Source organism: Amyelois transitella, chromosome 23 (assembly GCF_032362555.1).
Source record: "Amyelois transitella isolate CPQ chromosome 23, ilAmyTran1.1, whole genome shotgun sequence".
NCBI lineage: Eukaryota > Metazoa > Arthropoda > Insecta > Lepidoptera > Pyralidae > Amyelois > Amyelois transitella.
The window spans coordinates 5,842,607-5,866,705 of NC_083526.1; the positions used below are offsets into that span (position 1 = coordinate 5,842,607).

Sequence of the window (24,099 nt, forward strand, 5' to 3'; positions counted from 1 at the left end):
ACGAAAGACTGAAGCATCGGCTACGATGGTGTAGCATCTGATAAGATAGCTGTAGCACATGCTACGAAAGACTGAAGCATCGGCTACGATGGTGTAGCAACTGATGCGATAGCTTTAACCACGCTGTACCACATGCTTATGAAAGAAAAGATACTTTTATTTGCTTTACTACGAAGAATTGATCATAGTGACTTAACCAAATTGAAATATTCTACATACATAATTGTAGTACGTTTACTTTTTAATTTCAACATTTAAAAAAAAAAGCATGTTAAGTACCCATAAGTTGGTTATGTTCACACATATATTAATGTATGAAGCTTCTTAAATGGGCCTGAAATATAAATTCACGAACAAAACATGCGACCCTTATAAAGCGCAGGCCACACCGAAGGCGACTCAATCGATTTCTCACTTCGTGTTATTAGTTATTTTTATTCTTTTAAATGTTGTCGATCAACTGTGTGGTTCCTTTTAAATAGGACTGCTCCTTGTCTTTCTCATGGATGTTATAAAAGGCGGCTAAAGGAGGAACATGGGATTCTTCTTGTAGGTGATGGGCTAGCAACCGGTCACAATTTGAATATCAATTCCATGATGTCATACAGCTGAACGTGACCTTTAGGTTTTTTCGTGACTGTTGGCTCTGTTGACTTCGTAAAGGATAAATACGTATAGGTATATATACATACATACATATTTACATATAATCACGTCTATATCCCTTGCGGGGTAGACAGAGTGTACAGTCTTTTAAAGACTGATAGGCCACGTTCAGCTATTTGGCTTTAAGATAGGATTCAAATAGTGACAGGTTGCCAGCCCATCGCCTAAAAGAAGAATCCCAAGTTTATAAGCCTACCCCTTAGTCGCCTTTTACAACATCCATGGGAAAGAGATGGAGTGGTCCTATTCTTTTTTGTATTGGCGCCGGGAACCACACGGCACTCTAGGTATGTATAACTAACTTTATTACAATTGCCACACAAAAATTATTTTAAATTCCTATTCCTTATTTCATACATGTTTGTAGTCAACACAATCATATGTTTATTGTTTTACGATTACATAAATTTAAAAACAAACAATTTTTAGTTTCAAATAAATCACTAAAAGATATTATGTTTTATATGGATTTTTCTTGTTGAATCGTTTCGCTTCTAGCCAGCATTATTTTGCTATAAATTTGTAGCGGGAGCGATGATTCGGCTCGACCGCTATCAAAGGGAAGATCTTCCGTCAGGCTTTGTTTGGGCGACTTAGATTCCTCGCTGCTATTGGTCAATTGCTTCGTGATGATTGACAGTTGTTTTGTGATTGGATGTTGTGCCGTGTGGCGTAGAGATGTCGCCACAAATTTATAATCAAGTAAAAACAACTAAACTAAACTTTTAATAGACCCAACCGCTCTTGGTGAGGCCAGCGCTTTACGTGGCACTCAAATGGTTCACGTGGGCGTTCTTATAATAAGGTTTATGAATGACTTTATTTTTGTATCGAAGCTAAAAATGTCACATTGAATTTAAATATTTTTAGTTAATACGTCAAGTATTTTTATATAAAAGTTTAAGGTCTTTCTAAAATAGGCTATTGTTTATTAACTTTTATATAACGTTTTAGGCGACTGCTTAAAAAGAAGTGAAAGTAAAGGTAAAAGTATTCCCACCACTAAATTACAAACATATATATATGATACATATCACATCTCTATCCCTTACGGGGTAGACAGAGCCAACAATCTCACAAAGACTGAAAGGCCGCTGTACGGAAATATACATATTTAAAATTTAAGGTTCAAAGGTGTATGGAGCTTAGCTAAGCTTAAGCTAAGAAACTAAGCTTTCTTTGCTAAGCTTCTTAGCGTCTAAACTAAGAAAGTCGCTCATTTCAGGACTAACAATTATCTGAAATCTACCCCGAAGTGCTACCTCGGAAGTTCTTTTTTAAAACATACCTACAGTTTAAAAGCCTTGTTAATGTGTGTGTGTTTTGTAGTAACAAATAAAAAACATACATACCTATCTATCTAAGCAACCAGTATAACGTTTGAAGCCATAAATAAATTTACCATAACCTCTCAAACCCAAAAATATTAAAGAAAAGATACACAAAAGGAACGGGCGAAGATTTTCACCGAATCTCGGAAATCTTTTGATAAAAATCCTAAAGAAACCTACGATCTTACTCCTTAAGTTATAAAGCTGACAATCGCATGTTATCCCTTAAAGATGGAATCGGTAATGGATACAAAATCCTCGAAAAACACGGTCCTTCAAGCAATTTGTCTTATTATAAACCTATTCACTTGTAAATTAAGGTTGAATTTTGTATGAGGAATGTAGTCAAACTGTCAATCCCATTTTATTATGGACCTTTGTGCTTCATTATTAAGATTGAATGTTGAATGAGGTTTTTATCCGTAATGTTAAATTATTGATCGCCAGTGAGTGTGTGAGTGAAATCGGTGGATGTTTGATGTTTGGGCTTTGAACTTACAGTTGTATAAAGAAAAATGTTTATTCTGCTATTTCCCACAGAATAGGTATAAATATAAATAATAAAAATATATACGGGTCGTGAAATTGATTCATTCCATGAAAGTCTTTAAAAACCGAATATTAAAAATAATCGATTTAATAAACCTAAGCGTGTAAATTTACACAGAGAACTGAAAGAGGTACCAATATTTTGTCAGTCACCGACCTCAATCCTTGTTCATTCCCTTTATACATACATAAAATCACGCCTATTTCCCGGAGGGGTAGGCAGAGACTACCTCTTTCCACTTGACACGATCTCTGCACATTATTATTTTTTCATTCCCTTTATGGGGCGGCAGTAAACAAACCCTTGCCTTTATAAACAGGGGATAACAAAAAAGGCGGTTGGATTTCTGGAGTTTGAACTAGTATCGCTCCCATGGGAGATGTGCTCGTTCATGTTACGGTGTACACTGGCGGGCTTAGAAAGTACATACATACATATAATCACGTCTATATCTCATGCGGGGTAGACAGAGCCAACAGTCTTGAAAAGACTGATAGGCCACGTTCAGCTATTTGGCTTTAAGATTAAGAATTGAGATTCAAATAGTGACAGGTTGCTAGCCCATCGCCTAAAAGAAGAATCCCAAGTTTATAAGCCTACCCCTTAGTCGCCTTTTACGACATCCATGGGAAAGAGATGGAGTGGTCCTATGCTTTTTGTATTGGTGCCGGGAACCGCACGGCATACATATAATCACGTCTATGTCCCTTGCGGGGTAAACAAATCCAACAGTCTTGAAAAGACTGATAGGCCACGTTCAGCTATTTGGCTTTAAGATAGAAATGAGATTCAAATAGTGAGAAGTTGCTAGCCCATCGCCTAAAAGATGAATCCCAAGTTTGTAAGCCTACCCCTTAGTCGCCTTTTACTACATCCATGGGAGAGAGTTGGAGTGGTCCTTTTCTTTTTCTATTAGAACCAAACACACAAAAGACGAAAGGTGTGACACAAAAGACGGACAACATTTATTTAATCGACATCAATTACTATTCGAAACAATTACTGTTCGTTAAAATATAGGTGGATTATATTAGGATCACCTTAATTTGATAGTGCCGTGTGATTCCCGGCACCAATAGAAATGAGCTAAATAAAACCGTTTAAAAAAAAAGAATAGGACCACTCCATCTCTTTCCCATGAATGTCGTAAAAGGGGACTAAGGGGTAGGCTTACAAACTTGAGATTCTTTTTAGGCGATGGGCTAGCAACCTGTCTCTATTTGAATCTCAATTCTATCGTTGAGCCAAACAGCTGAACGTGGCCTTTCAGTCTTTTGAAGTCTGTTGGGTCTGTCTACCCCGCAAGGGATATAGACGTGATTATATGGTATGTTATTTTTAATTTTGGTTGATGCGTTTTTCTTGACCCATTTAACTGGTAATTTGTGGCTTGTATTTTGTGAAAATCAACTGATTACAACGTCGTTCGCCGCGAACTATAATAACTATGAATGTATGTTTGTAACGGGATAACTTTCGAACCGCTGGTCTGATTTTGCTGAAATAGAAAATTTATGTATGTATGATCTGATAGTAGTTAGTTAATGAAGCACAACAATCGGTAAAATTGTTTTTGAGATATGTATAATTTTGTAAAAAATAAAACTCTTCTTGAGAAATGAAGATACTTAATGACTACAATACATTGGCTCTCGAATCTGACTGCGCAAAGCAAAAAAAATAATATAATTTGACAAGTTGTATTTTTTATTGCCTACAAGTGTACGGGAATCCTACAAATACTCAATTCCATCGGCCTAGCAGCGTACTGACGCCATCTCAGGCAAATAGCGTACATTTCATTGGCTTCGTATCTCAATCGACGCTCACTTTAAATGTATTGCCGGTATTTGCAAGTGCTCATAAAGTGATTAAATGCCTTTCAATGCGCGGCGACGTTCTTATCGCGCGATGGACTATCGCTGTTTCGCTTCTTATTATGACGTGAAAAGGGGACAGCGATAGTTTATCGCGCGATAAAAACGAAGTCGCGCGTGCCTTGCTGGACACTTTAACAGACTTCGTACAATTATATGTATATATATTAACACGTCTATATTCCTTGCGAGGCGGACAGAGCCAACAGTCTTGAAAATACTTATTGGCCACGTTTAGTTGTTTGGCTTAATAATAGAATTGAGATTCAAATAGTGACAGGTTGCTAGCCCATCGCCTAAAAGAAGAATCCCGAGTTTGTAAGCCTATCTATTAGTCGTCTTTTACAACATCCATAGAAATGTAATAAAATCTTTTTTCATTGTTTAGTTCCAAAGTTGAGTTATAGAGAATATTGTCTCTCATTTTGTCCTCCGGGAATGTATTCCTGCCCAGAACGTAGGAAGCAATCAAGGGAAATCTTTTTGGCGATTGGACTAACAACCGGTCACTATCTGAATTTCAATTTCATTATTAGATAGCCATCTAGCCTAGCGTTACTATTGACTCTATCGACCCCGTTAGGTATATTTTTTCAAATAATTTTTTTTTGATTTTATATAGTTAATCTTTTAAATCTAAAAATTCCCACGGAAACGTAGCTCCGGGCTAAAACTAGTATGTTCCATTAAGTTAAGAAATCAGCGGCCTTGTCAAGTTGATTGATTAAGACTTCGTAAAGCTTTGATATCGGATATCGAGACATGCGCAGCAATGTCCTTCGGCTTCTTACGGGCTTGTTAAAGCAGATCAAAGGAAATTAATTCGTCGGGAGCTAATGGAGGAGCGGTTAAAGTGTCCGACTTGGAAACGTATCAGTAACAAGGCGCTTATATTCGAAACTTATTTAAAGTCATTCTACATTTTTTTTCGAGTAAGTTAATTATATTAGTTCTGAAACTTCCTGTATGCCCATATCGATCAAAACATAAGAACAATGTCGAAACAACGAATATGGAGAACTAAGGTTCTCCATAGATGGCGTAGCATGATCTAAAACATTCTTAAATCTTGTTTAGTACCAAATTTTATTACTTGGGCTTATTGGTGCCGTGTGGTTCTCGGTACCAATACAAAAAAGAATAGGACCACTCCATCTCTTTCCCATGGATGTCGTAAAAGGCGACTAAGGGATAGGCTTACAATCTTGGGATTATTTTTTAGGCGATGGGCTAGCAACCTGTCACTATTTGAATCTCAATTCTATCATTAAGCCAAATAGCTGAACGTGGCCATTCAGTCCTTTCAAGGCTGTTGGCTCTGTCTAGCCCGCAAGGGATATAGACGTGAACATATGTATGTATGGGCTTATCATCTCCCCTCTCACTCACACTCTTTAACCTCTGATGTTTATTCGGTTGAAATTATGTGTGATACTCAGATCAGAATCAGATAAGTATTATATTATACTAGCTGTCCCGGTAACCGTTGTTTTAGTAATTTTTAAGTTAAAAATAAATGTTAAGGGTGGACAACCCTTATCACTTAGGGGTATGAAAAATAGATGTTGGCTTCGGCCAACAGACCTACTAAATATGCTCACAAAATTTCATGAGAATCGATCAAGCCCTTTCGGAGGAGTTTAGAAACGAACATTGTGACACGAGAATTTTTTTATAAGATGATAACAAAAACATACTTATTTATTAACATATGATAACATCAATGAGATTTTATATCAGAATGTTACAGCTCTTCTTTTCGTTCTTGCTTTTTCTTTATCATCGTATCAATTAAAATGATTAAAGTCATTCCCGACAACCTGACAGAAATTATCATAGCACTGTAAGCACCAAAAATGTTAACCTTTTTCTTTCAGATTGTATACCGTCCAATTTCGTAACTTCGTGTCTCTTCAAACCATGACATTGGCAGAATCACCGAAATTTCGGTGGAAGCCATAATATAGAAAAGAAAGAAAGACATTATAGCGTAGTGAACGTTATATGTACTTCGAATAAAGTTTTTTTGCTCAAAAACACAAAAATTGTGTATCCCTTAGGTTTTTTTCCCGTGGGACGATTGGACATTTTGAAAAGCTTAATAGAAATATTGACTTGAAAAATAGAAATATCTAACTTAATCAAACTTTCAATAACTTGGCAAAGCTTTGAAGATTTACAAATGCGTTGACGATGTGGGATTACGGGTAAATTGTAGGTGAATTCGGCTCTGTTTACCCCGCCATGTTGACACAAGGCGTTTGCATATTTGAGGCTTGTGTTTGACTAAGTTCGGTAAGTAACCTTTTGGTTGGCGTGTTCACAAAGATAAACATGTTTACAGGTTAACCTGTGATTTAACAGGGACTCTTTTCATTTTTTATGTCAACTGTAGGTATTCTTTAGAAATAGGAATAATCTGTAGGTAATTCTTTAGGAATGACCTTTGGGTTAAACTTTTTATATGGCTTTACTGAAATGTGTTAGAGAAAGTTCTTTCAAGGCTTAGAAAACATAACATATAATCACGTTTATATCTCTTGCGGGGTAGACAGAGCCAAAAGTCAGAATCAAAAGACTGAAAGGGCACGTTCACCTGTGAAAATGAAATTGCTAACCCGTTGCCTACAAGACAAGAATCCCAGGTTTATAAGTCAACCTTTAGTCGCCTTTTACGATATCTGTGAAAAGAGTGCCGTCTTCAAAAGTGCCGGAAACCGCATGGCACTTTTAATGATATAGACATGTAATATATGGATACATACATAAAATCACGCCTCTTTCCCAGAGGGGTAGGCAGAGACTACCTCTTTCCACTTGCCACGATCTCTGCATACTTCCTTCGCTTCATCCACATTCATAACGCTCTTCATGCAAGGTCGGCGGTTTCGGGTGCTCTTGACCTGACCCTTTACCAGGACGTTTAATATGTGGATGTGTGATAAAAATTCCTTCTTTCTTGTTTCACGTAGGTACCTTCATCAAATCGGAGGTGTTCTAGCTAAAGGTCAAGTAGAGAGTACCCGAATAACAGAGTTATGAATGTGGACGAAGTGTAAGAATTATGCAGGGATCGTGGCAAGTGGCAATATGTAGTCTCTGCCTATCCCTCCGGGCAAGAGGCATGATTAATGTATGTATTTAAGTTTGTATGTAAGTGAGTATGTAAGTAAGTTTGTAAGTAAGTAAGTAAGCAAGTATGTAAGTAAGTATGTAAGCAAGTATGTAAGTAAGTATGTAAGCAAGTATGTAAGTAAGTATGTAAGCAAGTATGTAAGTAAGTATGTAAGCAAGTATGTAAGTAAGTATGCAAGCAAGTATGTAAGTAAGTATGTAAGCAAGTATGTAAGTAAGTATGTAAGCAAGTATGTAAGTAAGTATGTAAGCAAGTATGTAAGTAAGTATGTAAGCAAGTATGTAAGTAAGTATGTAAGCAAGTATGTAAGTAAGTATGTAAGCAAGTATGTAAGTAAGTATGTAAGCAAGTATGTAAGTAATTATGTAAGCAAGTATGTAAGTAAGTATGTAAGCAAGTATGTAAGTAAGTATGTATGTAAGTATGTAAGCAAGTATGTAAGTAAGTATGTAAGCAAGTATGTAAGTAAGTATGTAAGTAAGTATGTAAGCAAGTATGTAAGTAAGTATGTAAGCAAGTATGTAAGTAAGTATGTAAGCAAGTATGTAAGTAAGTATGTAAGCAAGTATGTAAGTAAGTATGTAAGTAATTATGTAAGTAAGTATGTAAATAAGTATGAAAGTAAGTATGTCATTAAGTATATAAGTAAGTGAGTATGTGTATGTACGCTAAGGTTGGCTGAAAGTGATTGCTTAGCGATAAGTCCGCCTTTGCTCAACATATTCATAATGTGTGTTTCTACTACATATATATATTTTTTTGTGGGCAATAAAGATAATTTGTATTTGTATGTATGTTTGTATGTTCTTGTTCCAGAGGATGAGGCGTCCTCGCCGCCACCGGTGGCTCACATTGTCGGTGTTCTTCATAGCGTACTCCGTGTTCCACTCGATGATGACGGCATCCAAAGCGACGGACCAACATCCGGAAAATGATATATGGCGGGATCGTGATTATCAGCCGAATGAAAATGGTAACTTTATATTAGTGTAGCGGCCGTTCAGCCTCCATGGACAAACAGACTCTTTGACTTAACAAGTTAGATGACCAAAACCGACTGACTGACTTATGAAAAACAGAACAATCGAGACTAAGACAAGACGACGATAAGACAACATCTTGAACAGCCAAAAGTCTGTTTTATTTAGACAAAGACCTAGCAGACCCTCGGCCCGTTCAATTAGTATACCTACATACATACACAAGATCACGTCTATATCCCCCGCGGGGTAGACAGAGCCAACTGTCTTGAAAAGACTGATTGGCCACGTTCAACTGTTTGGCTTAATGGTAGAATTGAGATTCAAATAGTGACAGGTTCCAACCCCTCGCGTACCAGAAGAATCCCAAGTTCATAAGCCAATCCATTAGTCGCCTTTTACGACATCAATGGGAAGGAGATGAAGTGGTCCTATTCATTTTTCTATTGGAGCTGGGAACCACACGGTTAACTTACTTTCTCATTTATAATATTAGATGGTATTGTTTTTTTTTTCAATCGCCTCGTATGATATACCCAAAAAAGACGTAGCGGGCTTATTATATTGTAATGACAACATTTTATTCATTTATGGTAGGTAACATCAAATAGTTTTGACGCGTTAATACTTTCTTTTTCATAACGACAATGTAAAATTGCAGATAAACCAAAAGAGGAGATTCTTAAGAAGATCACAACGCCAAATCCGAGTAGTGGAGAAGAAAATGAAGCGGAAGAAGAAGATAAAGAAACCACTGATCCGTCAGTGGAAGAGTCACCCAAGAAAGAATTAAAGGACGCAGGCTACAAAGAGGTTAGTTATCGTCTTTTGATAACAAGGTTAACATGCATATATATAAACATACATAAAATGAGGTTCTCTATCTATTAGCATAAAATTTTGTGTCATAATTTTACATGGCATACCTTTGTTTAGCCTAATAATTGTTACGCATAATATTATTTGGCATAACTTTTCATAACTATATTTATGCCTATTGAAATAGTATGCCAAAACCAATTATGCCAAAAAACTATTATGACAAAAAATAGTATGCGTAACTCGTTATGCCAAACAAAAATAAGGCAAAAAAAATTAGTCGAATGAAAATGTTCCACTTGCAACGATCTCTGCATACTTCCTTAACTGCATCCACATTCATAACTCTCTTCATGCAAGGTAAAATCTGAAATAATTTATATTAAAACACTTGCGGTCACTAAACCATATTCATTTTGGGATGCAGGTTATTATTATGTTAAGAATGTTCAATCATTCGTCCAAATTTAAGATTTGAGAGATCTAAGTCCAGTCCAGGAAAAAGCTGCAGTATACTTTGTTCCGCCGCTTCTTCTACACATGCGCTTTGGGAGCGGTAGTAGATATAATTGGATTTAAGTGATGGACGTCAATAAATACCTTAAAAATTTTTATAGATAAAAATTGTTAATAGTTGACCTTAGTGGCAGAAAAAAGAACAAATATTAATCTCCACAAATGCCAAAAGACTCCAAGCCCTCTTATAAGGTATCTACTCGTATCAGCAGCGTGATAGTGACAGTTGCCAAGAGTCTAGACATCCTTATTCTATATTAAATTTATCGGTATTCAATACTTCTATATTAAATTGATCGCTGATGTCTCATTACACTGATGTTTTGAAAGTAAGAACAAAAATAAAAAAACATTAACCTTCTTTTCGAGTCAACGTTCATAAAATCCAATTAGTTTGTTTGTTTTTAATATCTTTATTGCATAGAAATTTACACAGTAGACACAGTGCCGTGTGGTTCCCGGCACCAATACAAAAAAGAATAAGACCACCCCATCTCTTTCCTATGGGTGTCGTAAAAGGCGACTAAGGGATTGGCTTACAAACTTGGGATTCTTTTTTAGGCGATGGGCTAGCAACCTGTCACTATTTGAATCTCAATTATGTCATTAAGCCAAATAGCTGAACGTGGCCATTCATTCTTTTCAAGACTGTTGGCTCTGTCTACCCCGCAAGGGATATAGACGTGACCATATGTATGTATGTATGTATTTACACAGTAACAAGAAAATAGTAAATAGTAGTTTTGTGTATCACTGATGTCCACTCAATAATTATCGATTCAAAGGGATACAAAACAATTTATGTTTATTTACCTACCTACTTAAATTTAAAAATTATATTATTTCACAGACCGTAAACGAGACCAAACTTCGAGAAAAGGAACAAAAGGATTTGATCCCAACCGTTCACCCCATCAGAGACAACTGCACCCCGCCAGCTATTGAGCAAGTAAGTGAATTTATGGCAAACTAGCGACCAACTCCGGCTGCGCACGGGTAGCATTTATAAATAAATAAATATGTATATACGGGACAAATTACACAGATTGAGTTAGCCTCGAAGTTAGTTCGAAACTTGTGTTACGAGATACTAACTCAACGATACTTAATATATTTTAGAATAAATACTTATATACATAGATAAACATCCAAGACCCAGGCCAGTCAGAGAAAGTTCGTTTCTCATCATGCCCTGGCCGGGATTCGAACCCGGGACCTCCGGTGACACAGACAAGCTCACTACCGCTGCGCCATAAAGGCCGTAATTAAAGTTATACATATAAAACTTCCTCTGAAAATCCTTATTCCAACATTTCAAACTAACAAAATCAGTACACAATTTTCAGATAGTGACAATTGGGTGTAAGCAACCTTCTTTAATTATATTTAATTATTTATTGTATATAAATACTAACAGGCAAAGCTAGCTGGCATATGTAGGTATGCCACAGCGGTAGTTGCCATGACTTGTTTGGTGAGAAAAAAAATATCTTCTACAGGAGACTTTATATTAAGATTAATTTGATGGATGACAAATGATGTGGGATTCTGATGGTATATTCTTATTTTTTTTGTTTTATACATACATACATACATATGGTCACGTCTATATCACTTGTGGGATAGACAGAGCCAACAGTCTTAAAAAGACTGATAGGCCACGCTCAGCTATTTGGCTTAATGATAGAATTGAGATTCAAATAGTGATAGGTTGCTAGCCTGTCGCCTAAAAAAGAATCCCAAGTTTGTAAGCCTATCCCTTAGTCGCCTTTTAGGACATCCATGGGAAAGAGATGGAGTGGTCCTATTCTTTTTTTTTTATTGGTGCCCACACGGCATTCTATTAAGGTATTTAATTATTCACACAATTTCTCCACACAGTTCCCCCGGCCGTTGATGGGGCAGAACGCCCGCAAGCACGGCGGATTGATCCTGCACATCCTGGTGGCCGTGTTCACCTTCATCGGTCTGGCTATAGTCTGCGACGAGTACTTCGTCTCCAGCCTTGATAGAATCTGTGAAGGTAACTGTGATATATATATATATACATACATACATACATAAAATCACGCCTCTTTCCCGGAGGGGTAGGCAGAGACTACCTCTTTCCACTTGCCACGATCTCTGCATACTTCCTTCGCTTCATCCACATTCATAACTCTCTTCATACAAGCTGGGCTCTCTCAGTGTCATACATATGTTCAAAGAAATTTGAGATGTATAACAACTATATTCATGACATGTCCTTGGTTTAGCTATATGTGTTGCGGCGTTCCATTCGCACGCAAAAAAAGAGGTTTTATTATTCTATTGTATATTTATAAATTTATAAATACCTATGTGCATCGAAAATATAAAATATTTTACATACATACATATAATCACGTCTATAGTCGTTGCGGGGTAGACAGAGCACACAGTCATGAAAAGACTGATAGGCCACGTTCAGCTAATTGGCTTAATGATTGATGAGAGATTCAATTAGTGACAGGTTGCTAGCCCAAACGAAGAATCCCAAGTTTATAAGCCTAACCCTTAGTCGCCTTTTAAGACATCCATGGGAAAGAGATGGAGTGGTCCTATTCTTTTTTTTAATGGTGCCGGGAACCATACGGCACTCCATGGGAAAGAGATGGAGTTTTCTCAGAATACCTAATTATTAGTTTTCTTTGCCCAGAACTGAAGTTGGCGCCAGACGTGGCCGGAGCCACCTTCATGGCGGCGGGCAGCTCGGCACCTGAACTGGCCACCGTAGTCATTGGAGTATTCTGCGCTCAGGATGATATCGGTGAGTTTCATATGTTTATACATACATACAAACATACATAAAATCATCTTATATATAAAATTCTCGTGTCACAATGTTTGTCTCCGTACTCCTCCGAAACGGCTTTACCGATTTTAACCAAATTTTGCATGCATATTCAGTAGGTCTGAGAATCGGCTAACATCTATTTTTCATACCTCTTATTGATAAGGATTGTCCACACTTGACATTTTTTTTTACCTAGAATTTACTTAAAAAATATTTATATGGCCAAACAACGTTTGCCGGGACAGCTAGTATCTTTATAAATCGGTAAAGGGTCAGGTCAAAAGTACCCGAAACCGCCGAGCTTGCATGAAGAGAGTTATGAATGTGGATGAAGCGATGGAAGTATGCAGTGATCGTGGCAAGTGGAAAGAGGCGGTCTCTGCCTTGCCCTCCGGGAAAGAGGCGTGATTTTTATGTTATGTTATAAATCACACAGAATTAACAGTCTCGCAAAAATGAAAGACTACGTTGCTAGCCCGTCGACTAAAAGAATTTCAATTTTGTTTGTCTTTTCCGTTGGTCGTCTTTATAATATCCATCGGTAAGAGATGGATTGGTGAAAAAAAAATCTTTATGAAGGAAAGTTTTCGTTCTACCCTACTGATCACCTTTTGGACCAGTGGGTCAAAAGTTGGTAGATCAGTCTGATATAAACGTATGAATACTAATTCAGATATGCATACAATCTAATAGTAGATAACTCGCCGATAATAAATACAGACCAGAATATTTATTCAGAAATAAAACCTTGCAAACATGATAGCTGGCCTATAATAAATATACTACTTGAATGATAGATACACATATCACGTCTATATCCCCTGCAGGGTAGACAGAGCCAACAGTGTTGAAAAGACTGTTGGCTCTGTGTTCAGCTAATAATACTTGAGAGATATTGGTGAAAAATCGATATATTTGAGTGACATGTTTTTTTTGGATATTTGTCTGTATGTTTGTGCGAAAACTATTGTACCGATTTCAATGTGGGTTGCGGTTTTGTTCAACTTGAAAACTGGTCTACAAAGATCCGCTCATCTAAATTGCGGGCATCTCTGAATCAGGGATGTAACGGAGGTAGTTTTACCGGAACAGAAGGCGGAGTCGGAGTTTTCAAATTTGCTTTATCGGAGTCGGAGGAAGGATCAGAAAGTCTATTCCATTTCTTAATGAGTCGTAAATAAGGCCAGCATCACTAAAAAGTTATTCGCTCGCTACCGAGCCTGGTGGACACGATAAATAATGGCGGGCAATTGATTGAAGCGGCTGGAATTTTGTATTTCCATTCACTTTCCACCACAATAACGGATCATGTATGAACCTGTTCACAACAGTCGACACAGGCCGCCGCCGCCGCTATGTTAAGCTTTGACCTCCGAGTAAAACCTTCGATTTAAAAGTGTCGGAGCCGAAGTCGGAACTGAAGGTGCAATAATTATCGAAAGTTCCGACTTAACGCAACCGGAGTCGAAGCTCCGTAACATCCCTGCTCTGAATACTCACCGATACTCTTATGGAAAACATAACTCACACAACCACTTGATTTACGTTACTAGTGCTTCCGAATCTAAAGAAAAAAGCGGCGTTACAAACTACACTGCAGCGTTTTCAGTAACTACATGAACATGTTATTTCACAAAATTTCGTAGTAATAATAATCTATACAAGAAACTAGAAAGCGCCCGAATATTATATTATTCTTTCTTTTTAGACAAAGATCCATCACTTAAATATATCGATTTATAACAGCTCACAATAAAACAAGGGCTTATTAATCTAATTTCCCGCCTCCTCGATGACCCTCCACATTTATACTGTCAGGTTTTTATAGTCGAGTCGAGAAGCCCTTATTACTGAATCGATTGAGCGCTCTCAAGATTTAATGCCCTCGTTAAGTTGCGATGTGACGAAACGTAATAAATTCTCAATTGTAACCCGATTGTAAACCCGGTTCAGTTTTATGACTTTACCCAGATTTTACATTGTTAACGCTGCATTATATTAGTTTGAGCCAGTGTAACGATGGTTTATTAAATTGTTATGACTAGCAATAACTGTAATAATTCAATGAGTTTTGTATGAATTGTTCGGTCACTCTAACGCTTATCTGCTAGTTGAAATGGAAGACTGTCTGTCACGTTAGAAAATATCAACTAACCAAAGATTTGCAATAATAAAGATCTGGTAATTATAAAAAAAAAAATTTCAAATATCAAAAAATTATATTAAAAATGTTGTTACCCTTCGTTTTTTATAACCACTTTTTGAATTTTGCATTCACACAGCCCAAGAACTCCTGGGATGTGGAAGATCTTCAGCTCCAAAAAAAAGTATTGTTCTAGTGAGATGTGCAATGAATGACTATACGGTATACGGGTTACGCTTTTTTTTATAAAAGATGTTTTTGTTTTTGTGCCGTGTGGTTACCTGCACCAATACAAAAAAGAATAGGACCACTTCATCTCTTTCCCATGGATGTCGTAAAAGGCGACCAAGGGGTAGGCTTATAAACTTGGGATTCTTCTTTTAGGCGATGGGCTAGCAACCTGTCACTATTTGAATCTCAATTCTATCTTAAAGCCAAACAGCTGAACGTGGCCTATCAGTCTTTACAAGACTGTAGGCTCTGTCTACCCCGCAAGGGATATAGACGTGATTAAATATATGTATGTATGTTTTTGTGTTTCTAGGTGTGTCCGGCGTCATCGGCTCAGCGGTGTTTAACATAATGTTCGTGATATCTGTGTGTGCCCTCTGCGCCGGCACCGTCTCCCACCTCAACTGGTGGCCACTTTGCAGAGATTGCTTCTTCTACGCCCTCTCCATCTTGGTCATGCTGTGCACCATTGCTAACGGCTACGTTTCTTGGTAAGTTATCTTATATTATCTCTCTATCTATCTCTCTTATCTATCTGTATTATAAACTGCTTCGTTACTGTCAACATGGAACATAATGCGTGCCAAAGCCATCTGCTCTTTTTAATCACGATCCTCAATGGGTACATCACTTGGTAAGCCTTATTTTGTTTTACTAATTACTTCTTCTAATGTTTTCATTATGTTGATCCGTCAGTAGCCGCTTTATGAAAATTAATCAATAAACATAGACAACAAAAATGCCAGAAAACAGCTTGTGTCATCATAGCTATTCCAAAAAATAAATTATGTCCGATGCCCCTGGATGAAGCGGCAGATATCATGAGTCCAGAGCGAACTCTCGTCTCCAACAGTATTTGCGTTTTCTTATAATCTCTTTGTGATTCCAGGCCCGAAGCCCTGTTCATGCTGATCATGTACGGCGTATACTGCATCGCTTTGAGGTTCAACACGGTCTTGGAGCAGTGGGCCATCTCCATCCTGTACAAGATGCCCTTCAAGCTGCCCACGAGGGAGGAACAGGCGGCTTTGGTTACATACAGGTCAGTTTCTCTTTGTAAGATTCTTCTTGTATAGGGTCATAGATAAAGTGACCATACGTCCCGCTTTCGGCGGAATTGTCCCGCTTTCAGGCTGTCTGTTCCGCTGTCCACAGCGAGAGCAAAAATGTCCCGCTTTTGCAAGCAAACCAAATTTTTATACTTATTTTATATCAACATTGCACTCAAATCTCGCTGACGAGAACAGTCAGTCAAAAATACTAAATGTACAGACAAATTATTTTTACTGTTTTATTATATGTAATTAACTGTTTTATTATATGTAATAATTATTTATAATTGACTTACATATATATTAAGTATATAATATATTTTTTTATTTACTTAAATACAAAATTCCGTAAGCGTCCAAAATTTTTATTCATTACTATAGGATACTATATATCGCTTAATAATTGTCAAAATGTATAGTTTAACAACATTGGTTGACGTCAAATAAATTACTTAAAACTAAGTTTACTGCCGCTTCCAAGGCGTCAGTGCAGAAGAAGCGGTAACCAACTGCACTGCAGCATTTTTTTCAACTAAACAAACAAGTTTCTCTTTCCCAGCTTGCATGAAGAGAGTTATGAATGTGGATGAAGCGAAGGAAATATGCAGAGATCGTGGCAAGTGGAAAGAGGTAGTCTCTGCCTACCCCTCCGGGAAAGAGGCGTGATTTTATGTTATGTTATGTTTCTCTTTGTTAGGTTCTTCTGGTATAGGGTTATAGAGGACAAACGCTTCTGGTGATGTTTCTATTCCCGGATCGTGGTCGCCTTGATCCTCCCACTGAGACAAATTCCATGGAATGTTTATCAAACCATTATCTCTCTGTCTCATCTTTGCTTTTCCATTGGAATCTTCGGAGACGAGCTTCGAAGGCCGCTGTTCGAAATTTTTATCTTTTATTTGTCCGTCTTTGTTATTTATAATTTGGAGCCGTGTGGTTCCCGGCACCAATACAAAAAAGAATAGGACCACTCCATCTCTTCCCATGGATGTCGTAAAAGGCGACTAAGGGATAGGCTTACAAACTTGGGATTCTTTTTTAGGCGATGGGCTAGCAACCTGTCACTATTTGAATCTCAATTCTATCATTAAGCCAAATAGCTGAACGTGGCCATTCAGCCCTTTCAAGACTGTTGGCTCTCTCTACCCCGCAAGGGATATAGACGTGAACATATGTATGTATGTATGTAATTGTGGATACTTTTACATTTTGGAGAATACCTGAATGCATGCCCAGCCACTCCAGAAGTATCTCTTTTATTACTCGTCTCTAAAATACCATTAAATGTGTACTTATTGACTTACAGAAGCGCTGGTGGCCAACTCCCGGCGACAGCGGCGGCCGCAGAAGGCCAGTACACGCAAGTGGAAGGGCAGACCAAAGAGACTCCATTGCAGAATACAGGTTAAAAACCAACATTTAACTAACCAGTGCCGTGTGGTTCCCGGCACCAATACAAAAAAAAAAAGAATAGGACCACTCCATCTCTTACCCATGGATGTCGTAAAAAGCGACTAAGGGATAGGCTTACAAACTTGGGATTCTTTTTTGGGCGATGGGTTAGCAACCTGTCACTATTTGAATCTCAATTGTATCATTAAGCCAAATAGCTGAACGTGGCCATTCAGTCTTTTCAAGGCTGTTGGCTCTGTCTACCCCGCAAGGGATATAGACGTGCCCGTATGTATGTATTCAACTAACCTCGCAGTATATTTTAACAGATTTTTTTTGGTGAATGGAAAAAGTGGAATTAAAGGAAGGAGAAAGGCGAATAAGGCATTGGTTTATAAACTTGGGATTCTTCTTTTAGCAACCTGACGCTATTGGACTCTCAATTCTATCATTAAGCTCAATAGCAGATCGTGGCCCATCAGTCTTTTCATGATTGTTGGCTCAGACTACCCCGCTAGGGATATAGACGTGACTATATGTATCTATTAAATAATAACGCTACAAGTAACAAATGTATACTTTTAACAGCGTACAATCCGGATGGTGCTTACGACAACGTGGCTTACAACGCCGAGCCAGCGCAGGCGTGGGACCCCAACACCACGTGGGATCCCGACCAGGCTTGGAGTGATGTGAGTGATGAATGGTTTTACTATGACTCCTTACACAGCGAAATAATGCCGCCGAATTCATGGATAACTTTTGGTCAGATATGAGTGTTATAATCACTACATAGTATAAAACAAATTCGCTATTTTAGTCTCTTTGTCTGTATGCTTAAATCTTTAAAATTACGCAACGGATTTTGATGCGGTTTTTTGTAACAGGTAGAGTGATTCAAGAGGAAGGTTTTTATGTATAATTTTTTCCGAATTTTGCACCCGTGCGAAGCCGGGGCGGGTCGCTAGTTGTTTAATAAAAGTCGTAGTTCTGTCATTCTTTATTATTTAACTGTGTTACTACAAAATAGAGTAAGAACACATTTCGCCATGTTGAGTCTTGGGCAGAGAAGAGAAAGACCACGGACAAACAATAACTTAGAAATAGTCAATCATAGACTTCAGTGTTGCCAATATTACTAACAATGAGATCAGGATAGTTAATTTTCTTTTAATATTATGATGATAAGTTGTCAGTAAACTATTTTCTTATATTTTTGTTGGTTTGGCTCCAACTCGATATAATTGACTTTTTAGTGTGTGTTTATATGTGAAGACCTATCATTGGTTTTCTATCATGAATATTATTCAAATAATATCCCATACCATTTTAATAAATTTATGTTAAATAAATAAATAAATGAAAAGAATAGAACCATCTCTTTCCCTTGGATGTCATTAAAGGCCACTAAGGGATAGACTTATAAACTTGGGATTCTTTTTTAGGCGATGGGCTTTCACTATTTGAATCCCAATTCTATCATTAAGCCTAACAGCTGAACGCGGCCTATCAGTCTGTCAAGACTGCTGGCTCTATCTACCCCACAAGGGATATATGTTGAAGAGACAAACCTCTTTAGAGTGTAAGATGTTTTTTCTTCTTCTAAATTCATCTTTGATTTAATTCTATTTTATGATAGATTTTGTTTTATTATACATGTCATGTCTCTGCCTCTCATCCTATATATATCTTAAAAAATAAAATATCTTTTATTCTACCAAGTGCTCCGTTATTTCAAAAACCACTACTCTGTTTAATTAGTACATCTCTCCAAACCTAGAGGTATACTAATAATATAAACGTAATTATATAAATGTATGAATGGAAAATAGGTAAATAAAATTTATATTTTTTTTTCTCAGCAACCACAAACACAGCAAGCGCCAGCATCGACAGGCTGGGGAGACTACAGCCAGCAGCCGGTACAGCAACAGCAACAGCAACCTCCACAGCAGACGGTACAGTCGCCGCAAGCTCAACAACAACCTGCTCCTCAACAAACACAGGTTTGATACAAACATACATATGGTCACGTCTATATACCTTGCGGGGCAGACAGAGCCAATAGTCTTGAAAAGACCGAATGGCCACGTTCAGCTATTTGGCTTAATGATAGAATTGAGATTCAAATAGTGGCAGGTTGCTAGCCTATCGCCTAAAAAATAATCCCAAGTTTATAAGCCTATCCCTTAGTCGACTTTTACGACATCCATGGGAAAGAGATGGAGTGGTCCTATTCTTTTCTTATTCAACAACCACCAACGAAGTGAATAAGGATATGAAGGTTCCCTTATCTTTGTTCGTAACTTCTCACTTTTAGCTTCGATTCAGTGTTCATTTTAGGCATGTGATTTAACTTAGGTATGTTTATCTAGGTATATTGACAATAGGCTACAAGTTAACTCAGTGCCACCTGCTAATCTTTTCTCTGGGTGAATTTTTATACATCATTTACAGGTTAACTGGAAGAGATCGCTCGACCTACAATGTTAAATTTAAATCCTGTCAATTAAATATAAATATATACGGGACAAATTATGTACACTGATTGAGTTAGCCTCGAAGTAAGTTCGAGACTTGTGTTACGAGATACTAACTTAACGATACTACATTTTATAATAAATACTTATATAGATAAACATCCAAGACCCAGGCCAGTCAGAAAAAGTTCATTTCTCATCATGCCCTGGCCGAGATTCGAACCTGGGACCTCCGATGTTACAGACAAGCGTACTACCGCTGCGCCACAGAGGCCAGAGAATTATAATAACAACGATTTCCCATGGTTTTTTTTTGTGAAAAGGTGGACTGTATGATTAGATTAAATAAAATTGATTATTTTTATGAAAAATGAGAAAAACTTGTGAACAGTCGAATTGGTAATTTTTATTTGACATTAGTGACAGACATAAAAAATAAAAGCAAACATTATACAAAAAAGGTTGTTATAAAAATAGTTCACAACATCCTCCCGCCTTTATATTAATTTAATCAATTTAACGACAGGACTTTTTTTTTTCAAGCAGCCAGTCGCCCCCGCCTACTACAAGGCAAAGGAATACAACCCTGAGACTGCTGTCGACCCACTTGTCAAACCAATAGGCGCAAGTAAGTAACCGTTTATAATTCTAATAGGTACGACTTGAAATGGATCAATGCTGACCACTGGCCAGGCATATTGCCTAGTATCGAACCAATATTGTTAATTTCTTGAAAGATTTCCTTTAATAAATTCATTGATCTTTGTGTGGAGAAAAATAACTTACTTAAAGCGTCCGGCCATGTTTGTAACATACTGAGGTCTAAAGTAGAATAATAATTGAACACACAAAAAACATTCGCTTGACATTGCAATGGACTTAAAACATAATGCTGCCAATATCCAGACAACAAGAAAACTGATGAAAAGGAGACAGCCATGATTTTGTTTGTTGGAGATTATGTCAAAATATTTTTTATTGTCAAATAAATATTCTTCATTTTTACTTTGAATAATATAGACATTTTAAACTGATTATTTTCTCATCTTTTCTCCTTCTATCTTCTGTACGTATAACTTACTTTATAACTATACTTTCTACAATGTATGTGTTCGTTCTGTACACAGATCCGTTCCAACTGTGCTGTTGGTACGTCGCGTTCCCCGTCCACTGGGCGTGCCGGCACACCATGCCCGACTGCCGCGGCCGCTGGTACCCCATCACCTTCATCATCTCCATGCTTTGGATCTCCTTCTACTCCTACTTCATGGTCTGGATGATCACCATCATCGGTGAGTTTTACAGCCAACCGTCTCCTGCCTTTTATACATTATCCTACTGATATTATAAAGTTGGTGAATATGTCAGGATGTCAGTATGGATGTTTGTTAATCTTTCACGCAAAAACTACTGAACTGATTACGATGAAATTTGGTATGTAGGTAGCTGAAGATCCAGAATGACATATAGGCTACTTTTTATCTCGAACTTCCCGCAGGATTGCTTCCACGCGGACGGAAGTCGCGGGCGGTCCCTAGTTCTACATAAATTCCTATTTTAAACATGTTAACTTTGGAACAGACAGAAGTTAGAAAAAACTTGTGCTAACAATTTTGGGTAGGTTAATATGAGTATGCGCTTTAAACGCTTGTGGCGACATCTCTACGCCACTCGTCACAACATGCAATTACACGACAACTGTCAATCATCGCGAAGAAATTGACGCGCTCAGCCAATAGTAGCGAGGAATCCAAATCGCGATTTCAAAGATTTCATGGATTGGAGCTATATATACAACCTCCGACACAACATCGTCGGAGCCGCGGTTCCCCAGGCATAACACCCAGCCTGGCGGAAGATCTTCCCTTTGGTGGCGGTCGAGCCGAATCATCGCACCCGCTACACGCTCATTAAACCATCAGTTTTTCTAATGTAATTTTAAAGGCTTTAACCCGAGTAATAAATAGTTTTCTATTTGTATCAGGTTACACCCTGGGTATCCCGGACACGGTTATGGGACTGACATTCGTCGCGGCTGGGGTGTCAGTTCCTGACGCGCTGTCATCACTCGCCGTCATCAAAGAAGGGTACGCGTGACTTAAAGTAAAATAACAAACATTTGCTCGACAATGACTTAACGGTGCAGAGGTTAAGTGTTACCTCACAATCGCTTTTCAAAATTCAATCACCGGTCAGCAAAAGGTGAAAAATAATCGTTGACATATTGATCTGAATCTCAGATGTTCATATTATACTCACATACAAACAATGCCTCTTTCACGGAGGAGTACCTACGCAAAGATTCATTTTCTGTGAAATAAATATGTTTTTTTTGTGCGGTGTGGTTCCCGGCACCAATACGAAAAAGAATAGGACCACTCCATCTCTTTCACATGGATGTCGTAAAAGGCGACTAAGAGATAGGCTTACAAACTTGGGATTCTTTTTTAGGCGATGTTTTAGCAACCTGTCACTATTTGAATCTCAATTCTATCATTAAGCTAAATAGCTGAACGTGGCCATTCGTGGTCTTTTCAAGACTGTTGGCTCTGTCTACACCGTAAGGGATATAGACGTGACCATATGTATGTATGTAAATATGATTTCTATATATCTTCAGGTACGGTGACATGGCTGTATCTAATGCTGTGGGGTCCAACGTGTTCGACATCCTGGTCTGCCTCGGGCTCCCCTGGTTCATACAGACCGCCATCATCCACCCTGGAAGCCATGTCAATGTCATCAGCAAGGGTAAGTTCATCCCTCTAATAAAATAAGTGGGGATATCCCCCTCTTATAATGATGTGAGTTTGCTCTTGTATAATGGAATGCTGTCACTATTCATTTGCTGGTCTGCCTGAGGCTCGCCTGGTTCATTTGGACTGCCATTATCTACCCAGGAAGCCATGTTACACCCTCGGTCAATCGGTAAGGGTAAGTACATCCCTCTTATGAAATAAGTGGGTATATCCCCCTCTTATATTGATGTGAGCTGGCTCTTGTAAAATGGAATGTCACTATTCATATACTGGTCTGCCTGAGGCTCGCCTGGTTCATTTGGACTGCCATTATCTACCCAGGAAGCCTTGTCACACCCTCAGTCAACTTTGGGACATTATATAATGTTCAAATCTCCTCACCATGTTTTCCTTTTTTTATTAAACATACCTTAATAATAAACCAAAAAAAGTAAGTAAAGTATTTTGGTTTTTAAAATTGATTGTTTCTCAACAGGTCTGATCTACTCGACCCTGTCTTTATTCTCCACTGTGGTGTTCCTGGTGGTAGCCACCCACGCGAACGGCTGGAAACTGGACCGCAAGTACGGAGCGGTCCTGATGGTGTGGTACATACTCTTCATCACGTTCGCAAGTCTGTACGAGCTGAACGTCTTCGGCGAGTTCAACAAGCCAGACTGCATCTCCGCCTATTAAAGATAAGGTTCAAGTTAGTTCAACAACAGTTGTTGCTTATGGCGTTTGTGCGACGTAGTGAACATGCGAAGGGATTAGCTTAGTTCGCTTTTCGAAATATTGTTTTTTTTTTTGTCTCTGATAGGAAAAACTTATAATGTTACGTGTGATTTACACAGTATACTTTTTTATAAAAAAAAATTTATAATAATCTTGTCTCTAATTCGTGTAAAAATTTAAATAAATGCGTTTAGTTTATTAACATAATTTGGAATTAGGGACGGGACGATTCGATCGTAATTTTTTTCATGTTAAATGTTTTTCTGACGTTTCAATTCCGTGCCTTTTTGAAACATACACGGCTCGTTCCTATTATAATGAAGCCAAGGTTATTGACACAATATCCTTAGCGTAATGACGATAAAATTAGAATTATCATTTATTTATGAAAAATTTTATGAATCATCGAAAAGTTATAAAGGGTCAAATTGATACGGTTTTCCTTTCAGAGAAAAAAAAAATCATAGTTCAAAAAGTGAATTTATCGAATTAAATTTTCATTGGAATTAAATTGTACGAGTTAGCTCTCTAGGTGTTGAAATATTATTGTTTGTTAAAAAAAAATATTCGATTTCCAATATTTATTTGTAATAATTTGAAGCTTTAAAATAAATAAGTTATTTATTTTTGTAATAAAT

The 24,099-nt window shown here is 37.7% G+C and overlaps 1 protein-coding gene across 1 annotated transcript in view; it reads left to right on the forward strand.

The window, feature by feature from the left end:
- Positions 1-23,422, forward strand: part of LOC106130674 (probable sodium/potassium/calcium exchanger CG1090) — a 37,023-nt gene extending 13,601 nt beyond the window's left edge. The window contains exons 2-16 of the mRNA XM_013329572.2: positions 8,377-8,533; positions 9,202-9,353; positions 10,726-10,824; positions 11,757-11,898; positions 12,553-12,663; positions 15,378-15,555; positions 15,954-16,106; positions 17,423-17,520; positions 18,097-18,200; positions 19,371-19,514; positions 20,532-20,616; positions 21,116-21,280; positions 21,973-22,075; positions 22,609-22,739; positions 23,223-23,422. Coding sequence (XP_013185026.1) covers positions 8,377-8,533; positions 9,202-9,353; positions 10,726-10,824; positions 11,757-11,898; positions 12,553-12,663; positions 15,378-15,555; positions 15,954-16,106; positions 17,423-17,520; positions 18,097-18,200; positions 19,371-19,514; positions 20,532-20,616; positions 21,116-21,280; positions 21,973-22,075; positions 22,609-22,739; positions 23,223-23,422 — 2,022 coding nt within the window. The remainder of the gene's footprint in view (positions 1-8,376; positions 8,534-9,201; positions 9,354-10,725; positions 10,825-11,756; positions 11,899-12,552; positions 12,664-15,377; positions 15,556-15,953; positions 16,107-17,422; positions 17,521-18,096; positions 18,201-19,370; positions 19,515-20,531; positions 20,617-21,115; positions 21,281-21,972; positions 22,076-22,608; positions 22,740-23,222) is intronic.
- The last annotated feature ends 677 nt before the right edge of the window (positions 23,423-24,099 follow it).